The 15378-nt window shown below is 50.4% G+C and overlaps 7 protein-coding genes across 7 annotated transcripts; 5 read left to right on the top strand and 2 right to left on the bottom strand.

The window, feature by feature from the left end:
• Nucleotides 1-28: 28 nt before the first annotated feature.
• Nucleotides 29-700, top strand: DACRYDRAFT_109304 (uncharacterized protein; the record flags this gene model as incomplete). Its single annotated transcript, XM_040768861.1, has 1 exon — nt 29-700. The coding sequence occupies one exon, from the start codon at nt 29-31 to the stop codon at nt 698-700; it is 672 nt and encodes a 223-aa protein (XP_040626777.1).
• An 811-nt stretch (nt 701-1511) lies between these two features.
• DACRYDRAFT_23439 (uncharacterized protein) lies at nt 1512-2310 on the top strand. Its single transcript, XM_040773240.1, has 5 exons — nt 1512-1533; nt 1646-1845; nt 1918-2120; nt 2195-2236; nt 2293-2310. The coding sequence occupies exons 2-5, from the start codon at nt 1841-1843 to the stop codon at nt 2298-2300; spliced, it is 258 nt and encodes an 85-aa protein (XP_040626778.1). The 5' UTR covers nt 1512-1533; nt 1646-1840; the 3' UTR covers nt 2301-2310.
• Nucleotides 2311-2515: 205 nt separating this feature from the next.
• DACRYDRAFT_117508 (uncharacterized protein) lies at nt 2516-4054 on the top strand (the record flags this gene model as incomplete). Its single annotated transcript, XM_040770398.1, has 2 exons — nt 2516-2804; nt 2853-4054. The coding sequence occupies 2 exons, from the start codon at nt 2516-2518 to the stop codon at nt 4052-4054; spliced, it is 1491 nt and encodes a 496-aa protein (XP_040626779.1).
• Nucleotides 4055-5468: 1414 nt separating this feature from the next.
• Nucleotides 5469-5729, bottom strand: DACRYDRAFT_37064 (uncharacterized protein; the record flags this gene model as incomplete). Its single annotated transcript, XM_040774423.1, has 1 exon — nt 5469-5729. A coding segment is annotated over one exon (261 nt), but the record flags the coding sequence as incomplete, so codon positions are not given.
• A 158-nt stretch (nt 5730-5887) lies between these two features.
• DACRYDRAFT_23440 (uncharacterized protein) lies at nt 5888-8595 on the top strand. Its single transcript, XM_040773241.1, has 8 exons — nt 5888-6573; nt 6629-6765; nt 6821-6934; nt 6993-7064; nt 7115-7365; nt 7414-8082; nt 8137-8356; nt 8406-8595. The coding sequence occupies exons 1-8, from the start codon at nt 6564-6566 to the stop codon at nt 8556-8558; spliced, it is 1626 nt and encodes a 541-aa protein (XP_040626781.1). The 5' UTR covers nt 5888-6563; the 3' UTR covers nt 8559-8595.
• DACRYDRAFT_117511 (FtsJ-domain-containing protein) lies at nt 8595-11487 on the bottom strand (the record flags this gene model as incomplete). Its single annotated transcript, XM_040770399.1, has 6 exons — nt 8595-9160; nt 9213-9324; nt 9371-10339; nt 10394-10511; nt 10558-11376; nt 11426-11487. The coding sequence occupies 6 exons, from the start codon at nt 11485-11487 to the stop codon at nt 8595-8597; spliced, it is 2646 nt and encodes an 881-aa protein (XP_040626782.1).
• Nucleotides 11488-11647: 160 nt separating this feature from the next.
• Nucleotides 11648-14203, top strand: DACRYDRAFT_68793 (translation initiation factor eIF-3b). The gene is made up of 6 exons (XM_040775883.1): nt 11648-11790; nt 11839-12331; nt 12386-13051; nt 13104-13407; nt 13457-13722; nt 13771-14203. Exons 1-6 carry the CDS (start codon nt 11711-11713, stop codon nt 14149-14151), a joined length of 2190 nt encoding a protein of 729 aa, XP_040626783.1. The 5' UTR covers nt 11648-11710; the 3' UTR covers nt 14152-14203.
• The last annotated feature ends 1175 nt before the right edge of the window (nt 14204-15378 follow it).

Raw genomic sequence — 15378 nt, forward strand, 5'->3', positions numbered from 1 at the left:
CCCCAACATGACTGCACATATTCAACCAATGGATGCAGGTATCATTCAAAACTTCAAAGCAAACTATAAGCAAGCACACTGTGAGCAAGCACTGGATCAGGAGATGGCAGGTGTGCTAGATATCTATTGCATCGAGCAGAAGGAAGCAATGGGGTTGGCATGGATAGCCTGGGAGGAAGTCACAGTTGAAACAATTGCCAACTGCTGGCATCACACTTGGATTGTCTCTCCTTGTGGTCCAGATGGCTGCCTTCTACCAACTGAGGAACCTGCAGCACTGCCTGAAGACTATGCAAATGATGACAATCTCTGTGCAGCAGTGGAATGGCTGCATATCTTGATCCAAGAACTTCAAGACCATGGTATCCTCCCTGAAGCACACAGAATGGAGGTCAATGAAATGCTCAGCTTTGCGGCAGAGGAGAACACAGCACAGGAGCTAACAGACAAGGAGATCATTGAGCAGGTGCAGGTACCAGAGGAGTCCGAGGCAGAAGAAGAAGAGGAAGAGGCACATGTTGAGCCAGTAATCAGCCATCATCAAGCACTTGAGTCAGTCAGAGCATTGTCCCGCTACTTTTTGCAACGGGAAGAGCCAGAGTTTGCCCAAGCATACTGGTTGTGCCCACCCATGCTCTGTGCCATCTGTCTCTCTGTTGTCAAGAACATGCTCCAGACATCCATCACAGACTTCTTGTAGATAGCAGACCTCCAGATGACCCCCTGTACCACATCTCTCTGCTTAGCCATCACCCCTCAATACTGATCACAATTCCCTTCCACCAATGACATTGTTAACCTCGAGGATTACTGTAATTTGCTTCCATTTGCTTCCGTTGAAATCTTTTGGCATCTGTGCACAACTTTGCATCTGGTTTGCCCAGTGCCACAGAGTTTTCCCCAGTTTTCTGCACTTCCTTGCTTCAGTTTGTTTGGTTTGTCTGTTTTCAGTGTGGTTTTCTTCATTCTGCCCCTGTCACAATATGAGTAAGCTATGGTGCATTTTAAGCACAATTTTTTTAAAAACACAATTTTTGCAAAACCGGAAAAACTGGAAGACCCGGTTCTTTTTGTTGAGAAAAACCGGAAGACCCGGTTCTGTGTTTTTAAAACTGCTAAGTCCAAACCGGATGAACCGGGTACACAGAACCGGATAAACCGGGCATGGGTGCAAAAGGAGGCAAACTGGAGCAAAACGGAATTAAATGGAATTTTCTTTTTTGATGGAGACTAATGGAGGCAATAGTATACATCCGTGCACAGCCGCCGGCCAAAGCGGCCAAATGGCCGCTTGCCGCCCAGGACTCTCATGCCCACAACACTCGGCATCTCTACCGTACTGTATTGCGTGTGCACACATCCACGTGTTCCATTACTCTCTCACGTCCGACACGCTGATGGCACTGGGCCCTCCAGCTTTGTCGCCCATTCTACGGTGAATGCGCTTTGAACTGCTAGGAAACGACTTTGTGTCTCATCTCAGAGGCTTGATTTCAACACGATCAACGTTTCTATCTAGGACCGATACTCATGGTGCGCCCTCTTTTCCATACCTCGCCTATAACATCCCCACCCTCCTCCTCCATCTTCTTCTGCATCTCAATCCTTCGCTCCTTGCTACTGCTAATAGGACGCCGCTCTCCAGAGCCGAAAGACATCCCTGGCGTTGCCGACTTCCTCTCTTGCATGGTACAAATAAAGTGCTTAGCCAGAATCGAATCACAGACGTCTTGCAGGTCAACTATGCCGCCTCTCTCCTATCTTCGATACTTGCTGACTGAAACCGAGCCGAGAGGGATTGACACGATGGACGGCCCAATCTCTGGACGACTAAAAGCGCATGAGGTACGCGCTGATTGTTGCACTCGAACAACATCGTACTGCAGTTCGGGTAACGTACTTGCTCCTCCAAAATAGGTTGGAACCTAGATGTGGTGTTTGGCTCTGTCCGATCGTGGCGTTCTCGCGGTGCACATCCCTCTATCTTTCACACGGTCACCGAGTCGAAATCTCCTCGCAACAACTCGGACCTGTAGCATTTCTTGAATGCGTTTCTCCCGTGCTTTTAGCGCTTGACACCCTGCACATCTCGTTGCTTGTGATGCTCAACTACGTCATTCGTGGGCCTGTCCCCGTTCCTTTGATATCACTGTAAATCGCTGACTCATGGCATGCACCTGTTCCGCTGACACAGCTGCGATCGTCCCCTTCGGGAGGGTACTGACGCTCTTATCTGGCAAGGACTTTCTTGGTTTCACTACCTGATCCCATAGTAAACTGAATTCAAAATAGAAAAATAAACAAAGACATCAAAAGAGAAGGGGATGATGTTAGGGGCAAAATAAATAAATCACGTGACTGATTTCTTTTCGTCGCGTGCTCTTTGGCAGACGCGTTCTGCTTCCGAAAGAGGCGCGCTCTACTTAGTCGCACCCCATCCAGCCATCGCTTTCGTGCCTTTCCCTCGTGCTCTTCCCTCTCGTCCCCACGTCCTATGACGGTGTCACAACCCAATATGCCGTACAACGTCGAAGCAGCTTTGGCGCATCAATATTACCATTCGGGGTATTTGCCCTATCAAACGGAACATGCCACCGGCCTGTCGTCCACACAGCGTCCTCACTCAGGACCATCGTCTGCCCCCGATCCGGCCACCTTCGACTTCCCCAGTGGGACCACAAAGTACGACTGTCCCTGGTGTGATAAATCATACACGGGGCCCAATGGCCGTAGCATCTGGAGGCGACATGCGCAGGAGAAGCACAATTTGCCGTGCAACTCCAGGCGGTCTCGTTGGGACGCTGGTGAGCATTCTCAATCGCTTGGCCTTTTTAGTTACTCACGAGCCGGAGATCCTGATCGTCCGAGAAATTCTGAGGATAAAAAGGACCGGAATCTGGCTTGCAAGCGTCAATGGGCCAAGGACAATCGCATCAAGAAGCGTCTCTTGAAACAACTCGACACTTTCTCACCGTCGAACCTACGCCGAACCAAGATTGAGGCAGACCTGACTCAATGTACCAAGAGACTACGATCAAAAAGCGTTGAGAAAGAGAATTTGGAACCCCCTCTTTTTCAGGCACCGTATTCCCAACGTACTCCGGTTTTTGCACAAATGGACTCGAATGCAGCAGCTAGCGATGTGTATGATTACGCAAGCGATCCTAGTGTCAGCGGGTGGTCCACTGCTTCTCAGGAGAGCACCCTTCTCGACGGCTGGGACGGGTTCAATTCGGCCTTGAGCGAAGCTCCCAGTCCCGATACGGTAACGCGTGACGACCCCGTTTCTATGCTGGTGTCCTACACAACTGCGGCTGCGGCCGAAGCACGCCGATCCCCACCCTCCCCGGTACATTCTGTTGCACCCCGCGACGACGAAGTTTACTCTGAGGAGGAAGCTGAAGAGATGATGCAATTCGTTGAGCAATATTCGATCGCCGATTCGGATTCGGATGGCGATCCACCTCCTCCAGGAGCGGTAGAGCAATTTCCTCCACCTTCAAACTTCGAGCATGCAAACGGGGCCTCGTACAGTCTTTCTCTCGACGCGCCAGGGGACTCCAGCAATGTTTCAGAAATGAGCGGCCTTATCCATGACAATTATTCATGCACACACGTCACAGCGGTAGCGCCGTTCAGCTTGGCCATTCGGCGGGCGATCTGGAAGCGTGAGCAGGAAGAAGCCGAAGAGGAGTCTAAGATAGAAGAGAGCCTTTTCACTCCGGCCAATGACTCAGAGAGTGACGACTATGCGTTTGGCGACAGAACATACGAACAGGAGGGGCAGTTTTCTCCTCTCCACCCAGTATCCTCTACCAGCTTCCAAGTTAATTCTGACAGGCGGTCAATAAGTGGTCCTGCAGCGACTCCAGGACTCGGCAAATGCTCGAAGATGACGGAATCGCCTTTCCATATTAAGCCTGTGGAAACAACACCTGACAAGCGTCGACTTGCTTGGGAGTTGGGTTTGGGGGCCGATAGCAGTCCTGGCAGCGGTTTCTATCTCGCCCAGGTCAAGTCAGCCGTAGCGGGCCGGTGGGTGGATGAGTTCTGACTGTCGACATTTTGATGCCAACACTGAGACAATTGCATCGTCTGCACTGGCAGTTTTCTTTGGTCCGACAACTTAGCTGTTTTGGTTTCCCCTTAATCCATACCGCCAATCATTTGTTTTCATATCACCTGCATCTTTTCTAACTGTCTTCAATATGTATTTATCTCAGGCATGCCACCTGCTGTCTCAATGTGATACTCTTACTGTGTGATACCCCAAAGTGCGACGACTGCGGAAATGAAATTACAGGCCGTGTGTCAATACAGGTGGGCACATAGATCAGAAATCATAGAGAGCCCCGGCATCACTGAATGCTACTTTTCGTCTGGCTGTCCCCTCTGCCACCGAACTCTTTCCGGATTTGTCGATGGCTGTTGCTGCGGTAGATATTGGATGCACTTCGACCAGATCAGAACTGTTTGGGCCAGGGGCCTGACTATCGCCGGCGGAATACAGAATAGGCGGTGCGGTTCGTCTTTCTCCAACGCCACCCTCAACGTCTAGATTGAGTGTTTCGATAAAGAAGGCCCTTCTCCTACATCTAAAAGCGAGATTGTTTTCCCCGCCACCTCGGATGTTTCCATTCGCCTTCGTCACTTGCCCGAGCCCACGGAGAGCAGATAGCCTATCGCTTGGTGAAACGAGTGATTTGTACGCGGGTAGCTTGTTTAACTGGAGCACGCCACGATGGCCGGAAAGTGGATTCAAAGAATCGGAGATGAGAGTGAGGGCGGCATCTGAGAGGTTAACCAACGATGATAGAAATGGGGCATAGGCGGATGATGAGGATAAATGTGGAGGGAGGGTAATGAGCGCGGTTGCGGTAGAGCCTCGGATTTGCTGGCGTAGTTTATGCATGAAAAATACCAGGCATTGCTGACCGAAGCTTGAGCTTGTGTCCAGCAGGGAAGGGATGACGACGGAGATTCGCAATGCCGTATTGACCTTGTCAGAATACCCTATTCTACTGAATGTCAGGAGGTTTGTGATTCTACTTGATTGAAAAGGACAAACGCATGCGCGGCGCATGCCTTTGCGGTCGCGGAGAGTGTAGAGGATAGCATTGTTGGTAAATCCGCAACATCCATAGTAACAGTGCAAATCCGGCCACTTTTCTTCCCCTCGGATATCACCAAGTTCGGTACAAGCCGTGTCAAGTCAAAATCGCTGCAATACTCGCCGACCGCTAAGAATTCGTTCCGTAGTGAACAGAACAGGTAAGTGAGAGGAACATACAACTTGAAGCTTCGCTTTTGTGTGACACCGTAGTATTGAATGGCTTCATTCCTTCATATCTCCATGCAATCTTCACTGCACTCTCTTTTCTGTCGTCATCTGCGAACGATTCCGCCCGCCCAGCCCCAAGACCGCCGTCCTGATGTACCCACATGCAATCATTCAGATTGAGGGTAGTATCTCCTACCAAGCAAATGTCATGACCAGAACGAAGTCCTTGGGATATGAAATATTTCTGAACAAGCAGGGTCCAAGCAGAATAAGAATCCGGACATTGGACGAGCAAGGAAGTCGACAGCGGCAATCCACCACCCAAGACGTCATCAAGAGAAGGGACTCCAGTAGACATGATCGGGTGAAAGGGAGACAGTGCACATAGTCGAACACCTGGTAAATTTTGTTGGGCCGAAGTTGGCAACCGTCTCTTGAAGGCAGACATGTTCAACAAGGATACGCAGACAGAAGGCCGAGAAGTTGAAGCGGTGAGGGGCGCTTATTTTTCAGCACATGAGAAAAAGCTTCCGTCCCAAAGTTCGCAAACGGACCACTCCGGTCAGCTCTTTCCTGCATTGTTTATCTTCTCCATGAATCGGGTCGTGACCCCATCGGTATTTCGACGACCGGCACTAAGTTGTCGGCTGTTCGGCACCACATTTCTTGTATTGCGTGTGCGACATCAAACAACTGGCGTCGCACCACGGGAAGAAACGAGTTTCTCCATCCCCGACTCATCGGCTGTTCCCTTCGCCGAATATGACGAGCCATCAACATCATCAACGACGACCAGAATACCCGAAGACACGGCCAGATTTAAAACTTCACTTCGCCGTAGGCCACGGGAAAAACTCTTTCACCGAGTACGCTCTAACCCACACATTGATGGATCCGTCGAACTCGTTGCCATTTCCTCGAAGCCTTCCCTCTCAGATCTTGAAAAGCTGAGGCCGCAAGTATTTGTGCCTTCAGATCACGAATCATATCCACAGTTCTATAAGAAGACAGCGGAGATGCTATCTCGCACTTTTTACCGCCACCAATTGATAGAACTCATCAACCAGCTGCAAGTGCGCGTTCATTACAAGGAGAGGAAGACCAGCATAGTCGGGGCATTGTTGGGGCATTGGAATATGCCAGCCCCCATCGAAGTTAAACGTCTGGATGATGAGGTGGCTAATATGGTTGAGCGGGGCGAGTGCACCTTCAGTCCACAGGATCATGTTCTAAGTTACTACCCACAGACTTCCCTCTTCTCCCAAGCCAACTGTTTCTTCTGATGGGCGCGGGTACGCATATCTGATGTTCAAATGAAACTTCAAGTCCTGAATGTCAGTTGACTAGACGGGTCTGACCTCCTGCGCCTATCTCACACATATCAAGCTCGCCTAACACCGATACCCAATCCATTAAGACTTCGAGCGTTTGGTAGGGTCGACTCTCTGGAGGCTATGGCAGCGGAGATACTTGACAGAACATCTGTATGTGCTGCAGTATCCTGTCTCTCCTCTGCTCTCACAGACGTTGTTCCATTAGAGAATGAGATCACATACTGTGAAGCTTCAGTGTGCTGCTGGTGTACGGCCTGACCTGATACAAACAATATCGAGAATTTCAGGTGCTTTCATCGAAAATTCAAGAGAATCTCAAGTGAGTGCAACGCTTTGTCTGCGTTTGTCTTCCCTTGATATCTACTTATAAGCTCCAGGTGCAGATAACCGAATTGGATGAAGAATCAGGAGAGATTGCTCGAAGGTTAGCAGAGAGGGCTGGTATTGAGGTGGGCGTTGATTGCACATTCAGGTGACCAGATGATAAAGAATTATTCAGGCCAGAGATGCGGAGCGAAGGCCAATATCAGCCCATATTTCGGAGGAAGGGGAAACTTCAGACGAGGCGCATTCACCATTTTTCACAGGACATAATTACGCTCTCTATCCCTTCCTTGTGCCAGGCGTCCTGCCCTGGAATATGGGCTACTCAAATCCATTCCGTGTGCGACGTGTTGGAGACTGGCTCCCCGAGGATCAGAGACCGAAGTCCTCCCCACTCATCTCGGCCAGATTGGCTTCCAGAAATGGGTTCGTCATTCATCTCCCCGATAAGCAGTACACTGAAGAATGGGCCAGTGTTTCCAAGACCCTGCGGGAAACCTTGTTCGGAGGACTTCCCCCTCTCCCATTGGGGTTTTCCCGTACTGTCTCTGCGACCGCAGGTTACCATCTCATCAGCGCACCTGAATCGAGATCGCTTGCTAGGGTATCTCTTATGCCACCAATTCGGGATTCATTCGACTTGGACACTTTCTTCGAGTGGCTGAAGGCAGGCAAGGGATCAACAACATTCCTGCCTGGAGTTCCTCCAGATATTAGGGCTGAAACACTAAAACCCAGACGACTAATCGCCATGGAGGACATCTTGATTTATCGGCTCCGTTATCAAGCCCGGGAAGGCTCGAAGGAAGCGAGTAGATCGCCTTCGCGTGCCACACCCTCGGACATCACGGATATCTTGGATGTTCAGATTAACTTTACTCTATGGCACTCCCACACATCAACAAACCAACTATCTGAAACATCAGGACTAGAGAAAGCCCCTCTTGACCGTTTTACCTCTGAATGCAGCACCATACCACCAAGGGTCATGGTAGCACGGCGTGGTACAACTTCAAGCTTGGACGTGCTTCTGCCCGACAGGCAATTTGACATCCGCTTGTCCGTTCTGGACCTGATTCGGATTACATCTCGGGATCTTCCGCAAGACCTGATCGAGCACTTGATAGATTGTCGACAGGCATTGTAAGTGCCTCTTTGTTCTTCTCCGAGTGGGGAAACAATTGACTTGTTCACTAGTTCTGCTAACGGCAAGCTCCCGGAGTCACCATTCAGTGTTGTTGTTGATGGTGTCACGTATTTCTTGATGGCTAACGAGGTTGTTCGCACATCGCAGCGCGAAGAGAGTAATGTTAGCCGTGTCTTTGATGGAGCCGCCCCTCATGGAGAAACAGCAGTAACAATTGTGGAGAAGGTGGCAGATCGTGACGTCCTGGATCAACAAATTCTGCAGTGCTGCGTAAGCCCTCATGTGACCGGTCATGGCATCCACCTGACACCTCCACAAGGTTCATTCTTCTGAACCCCGCCTGGACATTGCATGGGACAAGTTTCTCTCACAGTGTGATCGCATCACCGGATACGACCAGGAAGAGGTGTTGTCGTTTCAGCATTTTACGCTGCCCAGGCACGAGGAGACAAAGCAGAGAATGTATGCATAGCTTGATTATTGTACATCGTATGAATCAAGCAAATTCCTATGGTTTCCTTCCCTTCTTCTGCGCTCGCCGCTTAGTTGCTCGCAACTCCTTCTTTCCCCTTGCGTCAACCATAACATATCGGCCCTTCACACCTTTTGGCCGTCCTTTCAGACCCTTATGAACGCCCTTGGCCACCACTACTTTGACTTCTTCCTTCTTCTTTCCTTTGGAAAGACCTTTCTTCATCAATTTTTCGATCTGGGCCGCCTTCTCTCGCTCTGACATTTCTGTCGTATCACTCACACCCTGAGCTTTTTTCATGGCGGCTTCTAGTCGCCGCACAGCACGGATCTTCTTTCTCGCTTTTGCTTCGGCTACCTTCTTGATGGGTCGAGCATCAAGGGCCCGTTGCTTCGCTCGAATGGCAGCGACAGCATCTTTGGTGATGGGCAAGTTTGTCCGGTAATATTTCTGCTCTTCATCCAGAAACCAAGACGGGAGACCATCCTTATCATTGAATGTCTGTCGGTGGAAGCCGTCATTGATCAGATCGGTCCGCGTTTTTTCGCGATTGACCAATTTTGATGCAAGTGTCAAAGCTTCCGGTGTAAGCAAGCCATATTCTGCCACAAAGAATGAGATTGGACATCACTACATGTAGAGAGGAGACCTGACTTTGTCGATGTAGCTCCTTTATGTCATCCTCATTTTCGTTTTGGGCGTCCCACGTGTCGACCTCGTCCATGTCACGCTCAAGTGGTACGATCTCAAAATCGTCATCGTCGACCTATATAATGTGAGCAAACGAAGCGCAAGCAGAAGGCCCCACTTGCCTCTGTAGGGATCACAGTTTTGACAGATTCCGAATTTCCCTCGTCCTCTATATCGGTTGTATCTTCACCGTCATTGAGGTCGGCTTCATTCTCGTCCTCTCCCAGTGCTTGTATTTCTTGATCGAGATCCTTGAAGACCGCCTGATCAAACCAAACGCTAGCAGCTTTCCCGGGAGGTTCAGCACTGTCCAAGGGGGTAATGAGTTTGCGTCGTCGCTTATTCGGCGCATCCTCAACGTTGCGCTGTCTCTTGATACCCCGTGGCTCGGAGGCATTTTCATGAGCGTCTTCATCTTCTGAATCGGAATCCGTCTCGCAATATCTCTCTTTAGCAGCCTGTACCTTGTCCCAACCCCTCTCTCCTGCCTCACTCTCCTCATCCTCATCTTCACTCTCACTTTGTCCAACTTCACGAATACCCCCCCACTCCTCCAACTCCTTGTTCCTTCTACGCTCCTCTTTGACCATGAACTTGGAATCGCGTTCCTGCATACGCTGACGGTATGCATCATACAACCCATCCAACTCCTCTTCAAGCCGGGATATTTTGGTTTCATCGTCATCCGATTCTTCCATGCTTGCAGGATTACGATTGTTTCGGGTGCCTTCCTCTTCCTCTGCATTCTCGCCGTCTTCTTCCCCCATCTCATCTCCTAGATCATCGACATCCATCTCCTCATGATGAATCGACCGCTCAGCAATACCAAGATCAAACATGTCTGGGCCTCCAGTAAGTCCCTCCTGCTCCATCCCAATATCCATGGGTGCCGTCATTTGTAATTGCATTCGCTGGATTGCCTTTGTCTTGACTTCGTTCGCTCGGCGGCGTTCGCGTTTGCGCCGCGCTGTAGCCTCGGTATTGAGCCTTTCAAGCTCTTCTTGTATTTGCTCTTCCTCGTCGACCCCTTCCGTGACTTCAACCATTTCTGTGAACTCGGCAGTCGGCTTCGAACGAGATTCCAGACCAATCTAAGGCCCCACGATATTAGTACCGCCGGTTCGTCTATAAATTGATGTACCAACCTCCTCGCGAATGGTTGCCCGCCACTTGAGCAGAGCTTTAAAATCACCTTTGCCAAGGACCTTCAGATCCGCACAATTGGCTGAGACATCCTCGGTAGTACACGGAAGCTTGAGCCATCTATAGCACAGTGAGCAACGGGCTACCAGATGCGACAATAACTCACGATTTTTCTTCAGCAGAGATGAAAGTGATCCGATTGTTCGTACCCAATAATGTAATAGGGTCATCGCCTCTCACGAAATCCTCTGCAGTCGCTGAGTGGAATAATGTGTAGTCACCCTCGGCATAACCATCACGTTGACGACGTTTCTTGGAAGGCTGGAAGACGTTTTCGTGTGCATTCACATTCATGGCAGCGTTCTCAGTAGGTTTGGACATAGAGAGTTCTTTGAAAACATGCTTTGGGTTTAGGAACTTGGGGTCAATCTTGGCCGGGGCTAGGAAATCTCGGCACACGACGAAGATTTCTGCGGAGACATTCCTAGACGACGGAGGTTTGGTAGCTTCAACTCTGCCAAAGAGTTGATTGAAGACCCAAAGTAAATTATTGTAGTCGGCGCTACGAAATACCTTCGTGACGAAGGTGCCGCCTTTGATGAGGAATTCGACGGCCAGTTTGAGAGACATTAGGACCAGTTCACTTTGGGTATATGCGTCTTGAACCCAGGCGGTACCGACATTGGGTGCACCGTCATGCAAAACGACATCGGCTTGCCAGTCCTTGAGACTTTCACGGAGGAGGGTGCGGCATCGTGGGGTGGTGATATCTGCTGCATGTGTGATGACTCGGGGGATGGCCTTGATAGGCACGAGATCGACCCCAACAATTACGGAATTTACTGGCATATATTTAGAAGCGACTTGAAGCCATCCACCAGGTGCAGCACAAAGATCGATGCAGCATTTTGCCGATTCGAGGAAGTTATACTTCTTATTCAGCTGTATGAGTTTGAATGCTGACCGGGCACGGTAGCCTTGCTCTCTGTCCAGGTATTAGTGCTTATCATGGCGTGCAAAACATTATGACGCACTTTGCAAGCTTGTAGTATTTATCCAGCCGGCCTTTTCCTGTCTTCTTCTGTTTGTTTCCCATGGCTAATTAGAAGTTTGTAGATGGAGGGAGACACAAGAAAGTCGGTCTGAGTGGTCTACGAGTTGGCTGCTGATCCTCACAACTTTTGAAATTTCGCCAGCCCGGAATCAATTTTTGATATCTGAACGACGACTGTCATCCGCAAGTATTTGTGTCAGTCATCGGTTTAGTCTCACACACCACTCATATCTGCTATTGTGATTGTGGGTCTGTCTCATCGAACATGCCCGTGCCAGAGCCATCTGTCAACGGTTACCATCACGATGCCGACGAAGATATCGACTACACCGACATCGATGAAAAGTACACATCTCTGCCTTAGCATACAAATGGACACTGACGTGGTTGTAGATATGCCGTGCATTACGATGAGTCCTTTTTAGACAATATCATCGTCGTAGATGGCATCCCCATTGTCAAGGCTGAACGGAAGGAACGGCTCGTCACTAAATTAGGCCAGGACTTCAACCGCCTCGGCGCTTCCTTCAAGCCCGGCAGTCTGCATATGCCTTGGGATGATGAAAATGGCCAGAACCGAGGCTATGTTTTTATCGAGTACCCAACGGTTGACCAGGCGAATTCTGCCATCGCAGCTATTCACGGATACCGATTTGATAAGAACCACGCTTTTGCGGCCAACCGTTTCGCCGATATCGAGAAGTTTACAAATATGGAGGAAACATATGTCGAACCTGGGCAGGAGGAGTTCAAGGCCAGAGAGCATCTACGGGCTTGGCTAGGAGACCCGCAGGGACGTGACCAGTACGTGATCCTACGCGGTGACGATCTCCAAGTATTTTGGAACGGTCGGAATGGGTCATCAGCTCTCGTCATCGGACGTCCAGTACGTTATCGATTTTCTTTTCTTATTAACCATAGCTAAACAATAGTAATCCAGCGTTGGACAGAATCCTACGTAGCTTGGTCGCCGGCGGGCACTTTTATGGCGACCTTCCACATCCAAGGTGTCCAATTCTGGGGCGGCCCTTCATGGACTCGCGTCCGTCGACTCGTCCATCCGCACGTCAAGCTCCTTGACTTCTCTCCTGGGGAAAACTATGTTGTTACCTGGTCAAACGAGCCGATCCAGATTCCCGAAAACGCGCGGACTGGCCCCGACATCTTTTCGTCCGACGATGAGGGCAATAGTGTCGCTGTATGGGACCTCAAGTCGGGTTTCGTCCTGCGAACGTTCCCCTCTGGCCAGCAAGGGGAGGATAGCGCAACGAAGAAGATGGTCTGGCCGATGCTCAAGTGGAGTGGTGACGATCGGTATGTCGCGCGCATCCAACCTGGCCAGCAGATCAGCGTGTACGAACTGCCCGGTATGCATCTGGTTGACAAGAAGAGCATTAAGATTGAGGGCATGCAAGACTTTGAATGGTGCCCGTGGGGTGATCGCGATCGGGATGACCAGGATGGAAAGACGAAAGGGAAGAGGGCACGTGAAAATATTCTGGCTTATTGGACCCCAGAGGTGGTCAACCAACCCGCACGTGTGACGCTCATGAGCTTTCCAAGCCGCACACAGCTCCGATCAAAGAACCTCTTCAATGTTTCAGACGTGAGTGACCAATGGTCTGTCGCCTTCAGACGCTTGAATCTCATATCTGTAGTGCAAACTCCACTGGCAAAATCAGGGCGATTTCCTTTGTGTTAAGGTCGACAGGCACACTCGCACGAAGAAGTCTCTTTACTGCAACCTGGAGATCTTCCGGATGCGGGAGAAGGACTTCCCAGTTGAGGTGCTCGAAATTAAGGACGCTGTCATCTCCTTCACGTGGGAACCGCGCGGGGAACGCTTTTGCATCATTACCACTAATGATCCCAACTTCGGCAATGCCGCCCCCGGAATTACAATCAAGACCGCTATTCACTTTTACCAGCTAGAGCGCACCAAGGGCGACTTCCGATTGCTCAGTCAGGCAAATTATTGTCGATTCATGTATCATCACTCATGTTTATATAGAAACAATCGAAAATAAGACTTCGAATTCCGTGTTTTGGTCGCCAAAGGGTCGGCATGTTGTGCTCGCCACGATGGGTTCGCAGAGCAAGTTTGATATGGAGTTTTGGGACCTCGACTTCACCGGTGACGATGCGCCAAGATCAGACAAGGACCCAGGCGCCAATATTCAGCTCCTGAACACCACGGAACACTACGGCGTCACCGATATTGAGTGGGATCCTAGTGGCCGTTTTGTTGCTAGTAGCGCCAGTGCATGGAGGCATACAGTACGGTCGTTATCTTAACTGGTTGTCAGTTCCTGACAGAATATGCAGCTGGAAAATGGGTATGCTCTCTGGGACTTCCGTGGCCAGGAGCTCTCGAAACAAGTCCTGGACCGCTTCAAGCAGTTCCTTTGGAGACCTCGCCCGCGAACACTGCTCAGCAAGGACCAACAGCGTGAGATCCGGAAGAAGTTGCGAGAATACAGCAAGCAGTTCGACGAGGAGGATGCTGCGGAGGAGAGCACCGTCAGCGCAGAGCTAATCGCTTCGCGCAGACGTCTCATCGATGAATGGAATGCTTGGCGGATCAAGGTCAAACGGGAGCTCAAAGAGGAAAAAGGCAAGCGTCCTCAGCAGCGTCACCTGCAGGAGAAGGTGGAGGAATACGTGGATGAGATCATCGAGGAGACGATCGAGGAGGTGCTTGAGTAGGTTGTGTATGCTCTTATAGCAGTCTTTCGATAATGCATGTGTCTTGTTGCTTGCCGCCATAACTTTTCCAAGTACGATAGTGTCCACACTGAGGTCAATGCTGCGAGGGCGTGAGTGAGGCCTTGCATGCTGATTATGCCGGAGAAACGGCGGAAATACTCGCCTTCAGAGGGTCAAGATTTCCGGACATAGATGGAGGTGGCCGCGGCGATGTCCCTAAAGCAGAACATCGCTTCCTCATCCCCATGTTGAGCTGCGTTGAGGGGCATGCGGTGTCTGCCACAGGAAGATGAACAATCCCCATGACGCACAACCCAAGCAAGACCGCATGCAGATACTCCACGGGGTTTGGGCTGTGGATAATTTCAACACATCTCATGCCATGCAGAATACAAGGCTCTTCTCACAGATAAACACCTATCAGATATAGAAAACTGACCGTTCCGCATGCACGAAGCTCACCATGTTACCCGCTCCGCGATCAACTTATGTTGATCATCCCTGTTCCTAGCAATACGTTGTCACACAGATCTCGGAGAATGCCGCGAATATGGCACATCTCGCAAGATAGACTTACGGAGACCCCCACCCGGCACCATGGCGGGCCAATCCTGCCGCAGTGATTGTCCTCCGATCCTTGACTCCCGCTGGTTCTTCATCTCGCAACACACAAAATGCGGATCAACCGGCTCGCGAGCCGAATTGTTCCGCAGCGCAGATGGACCCGCAAGTCGAGATCCAATAAACGAGGATGATGAGGGTTTCGCCTTGGAAAATCATATCAGGTCTATAGCTCAGAAGCGTCCGATCGGGATGAATAATCTCCTTGCTCCACGTAACCATATGTTCCTTGTCACAGGGCATGCACTTATAAAGCCGGAAGAGATCATGTCTTCGACCCAACAAGTCGAATAGTCACACCTGCGATGGGGTGGCTCGGATCCGAGCGGGATCCGGATGGCCATATATGCAGAACTTGGACATCCCGGACACCATTCACGCTTCAGATCGCGATATGGCAAGTCGGGTTACCAATCAAGGTAATGAAGATGGATTGACAAAAGAATAGTATGGTGGAAAGATAATCAGTCTTCCCATCCGGGGATTGAGTATAAGCCTACCAGGAGGCACCAAATTCCAAGGGAATGGGGGGCGCATTGCTTCGCGATAAGATACAGAATCCGTCCCTGACAACCGATCCAAGAGCTTGGAGAAGCGCACACGGGA

This window comes from Dacryopinax primogenitus (genome assembly GCF_000292625.1).
Source record: "Dacryopinax primogenitus strain DJM-731 SS1 chromosome Unknown DACRYscaffold_14, whole genome shotgun sequence".
Lineage (NCBI taxonomy): Eukaryota > Fungi > Basidiomycota > Dacrymycetes > Dacrymycetales > Dacrymycetaceae > Dacryopinax > Dacryopinax primogenitus.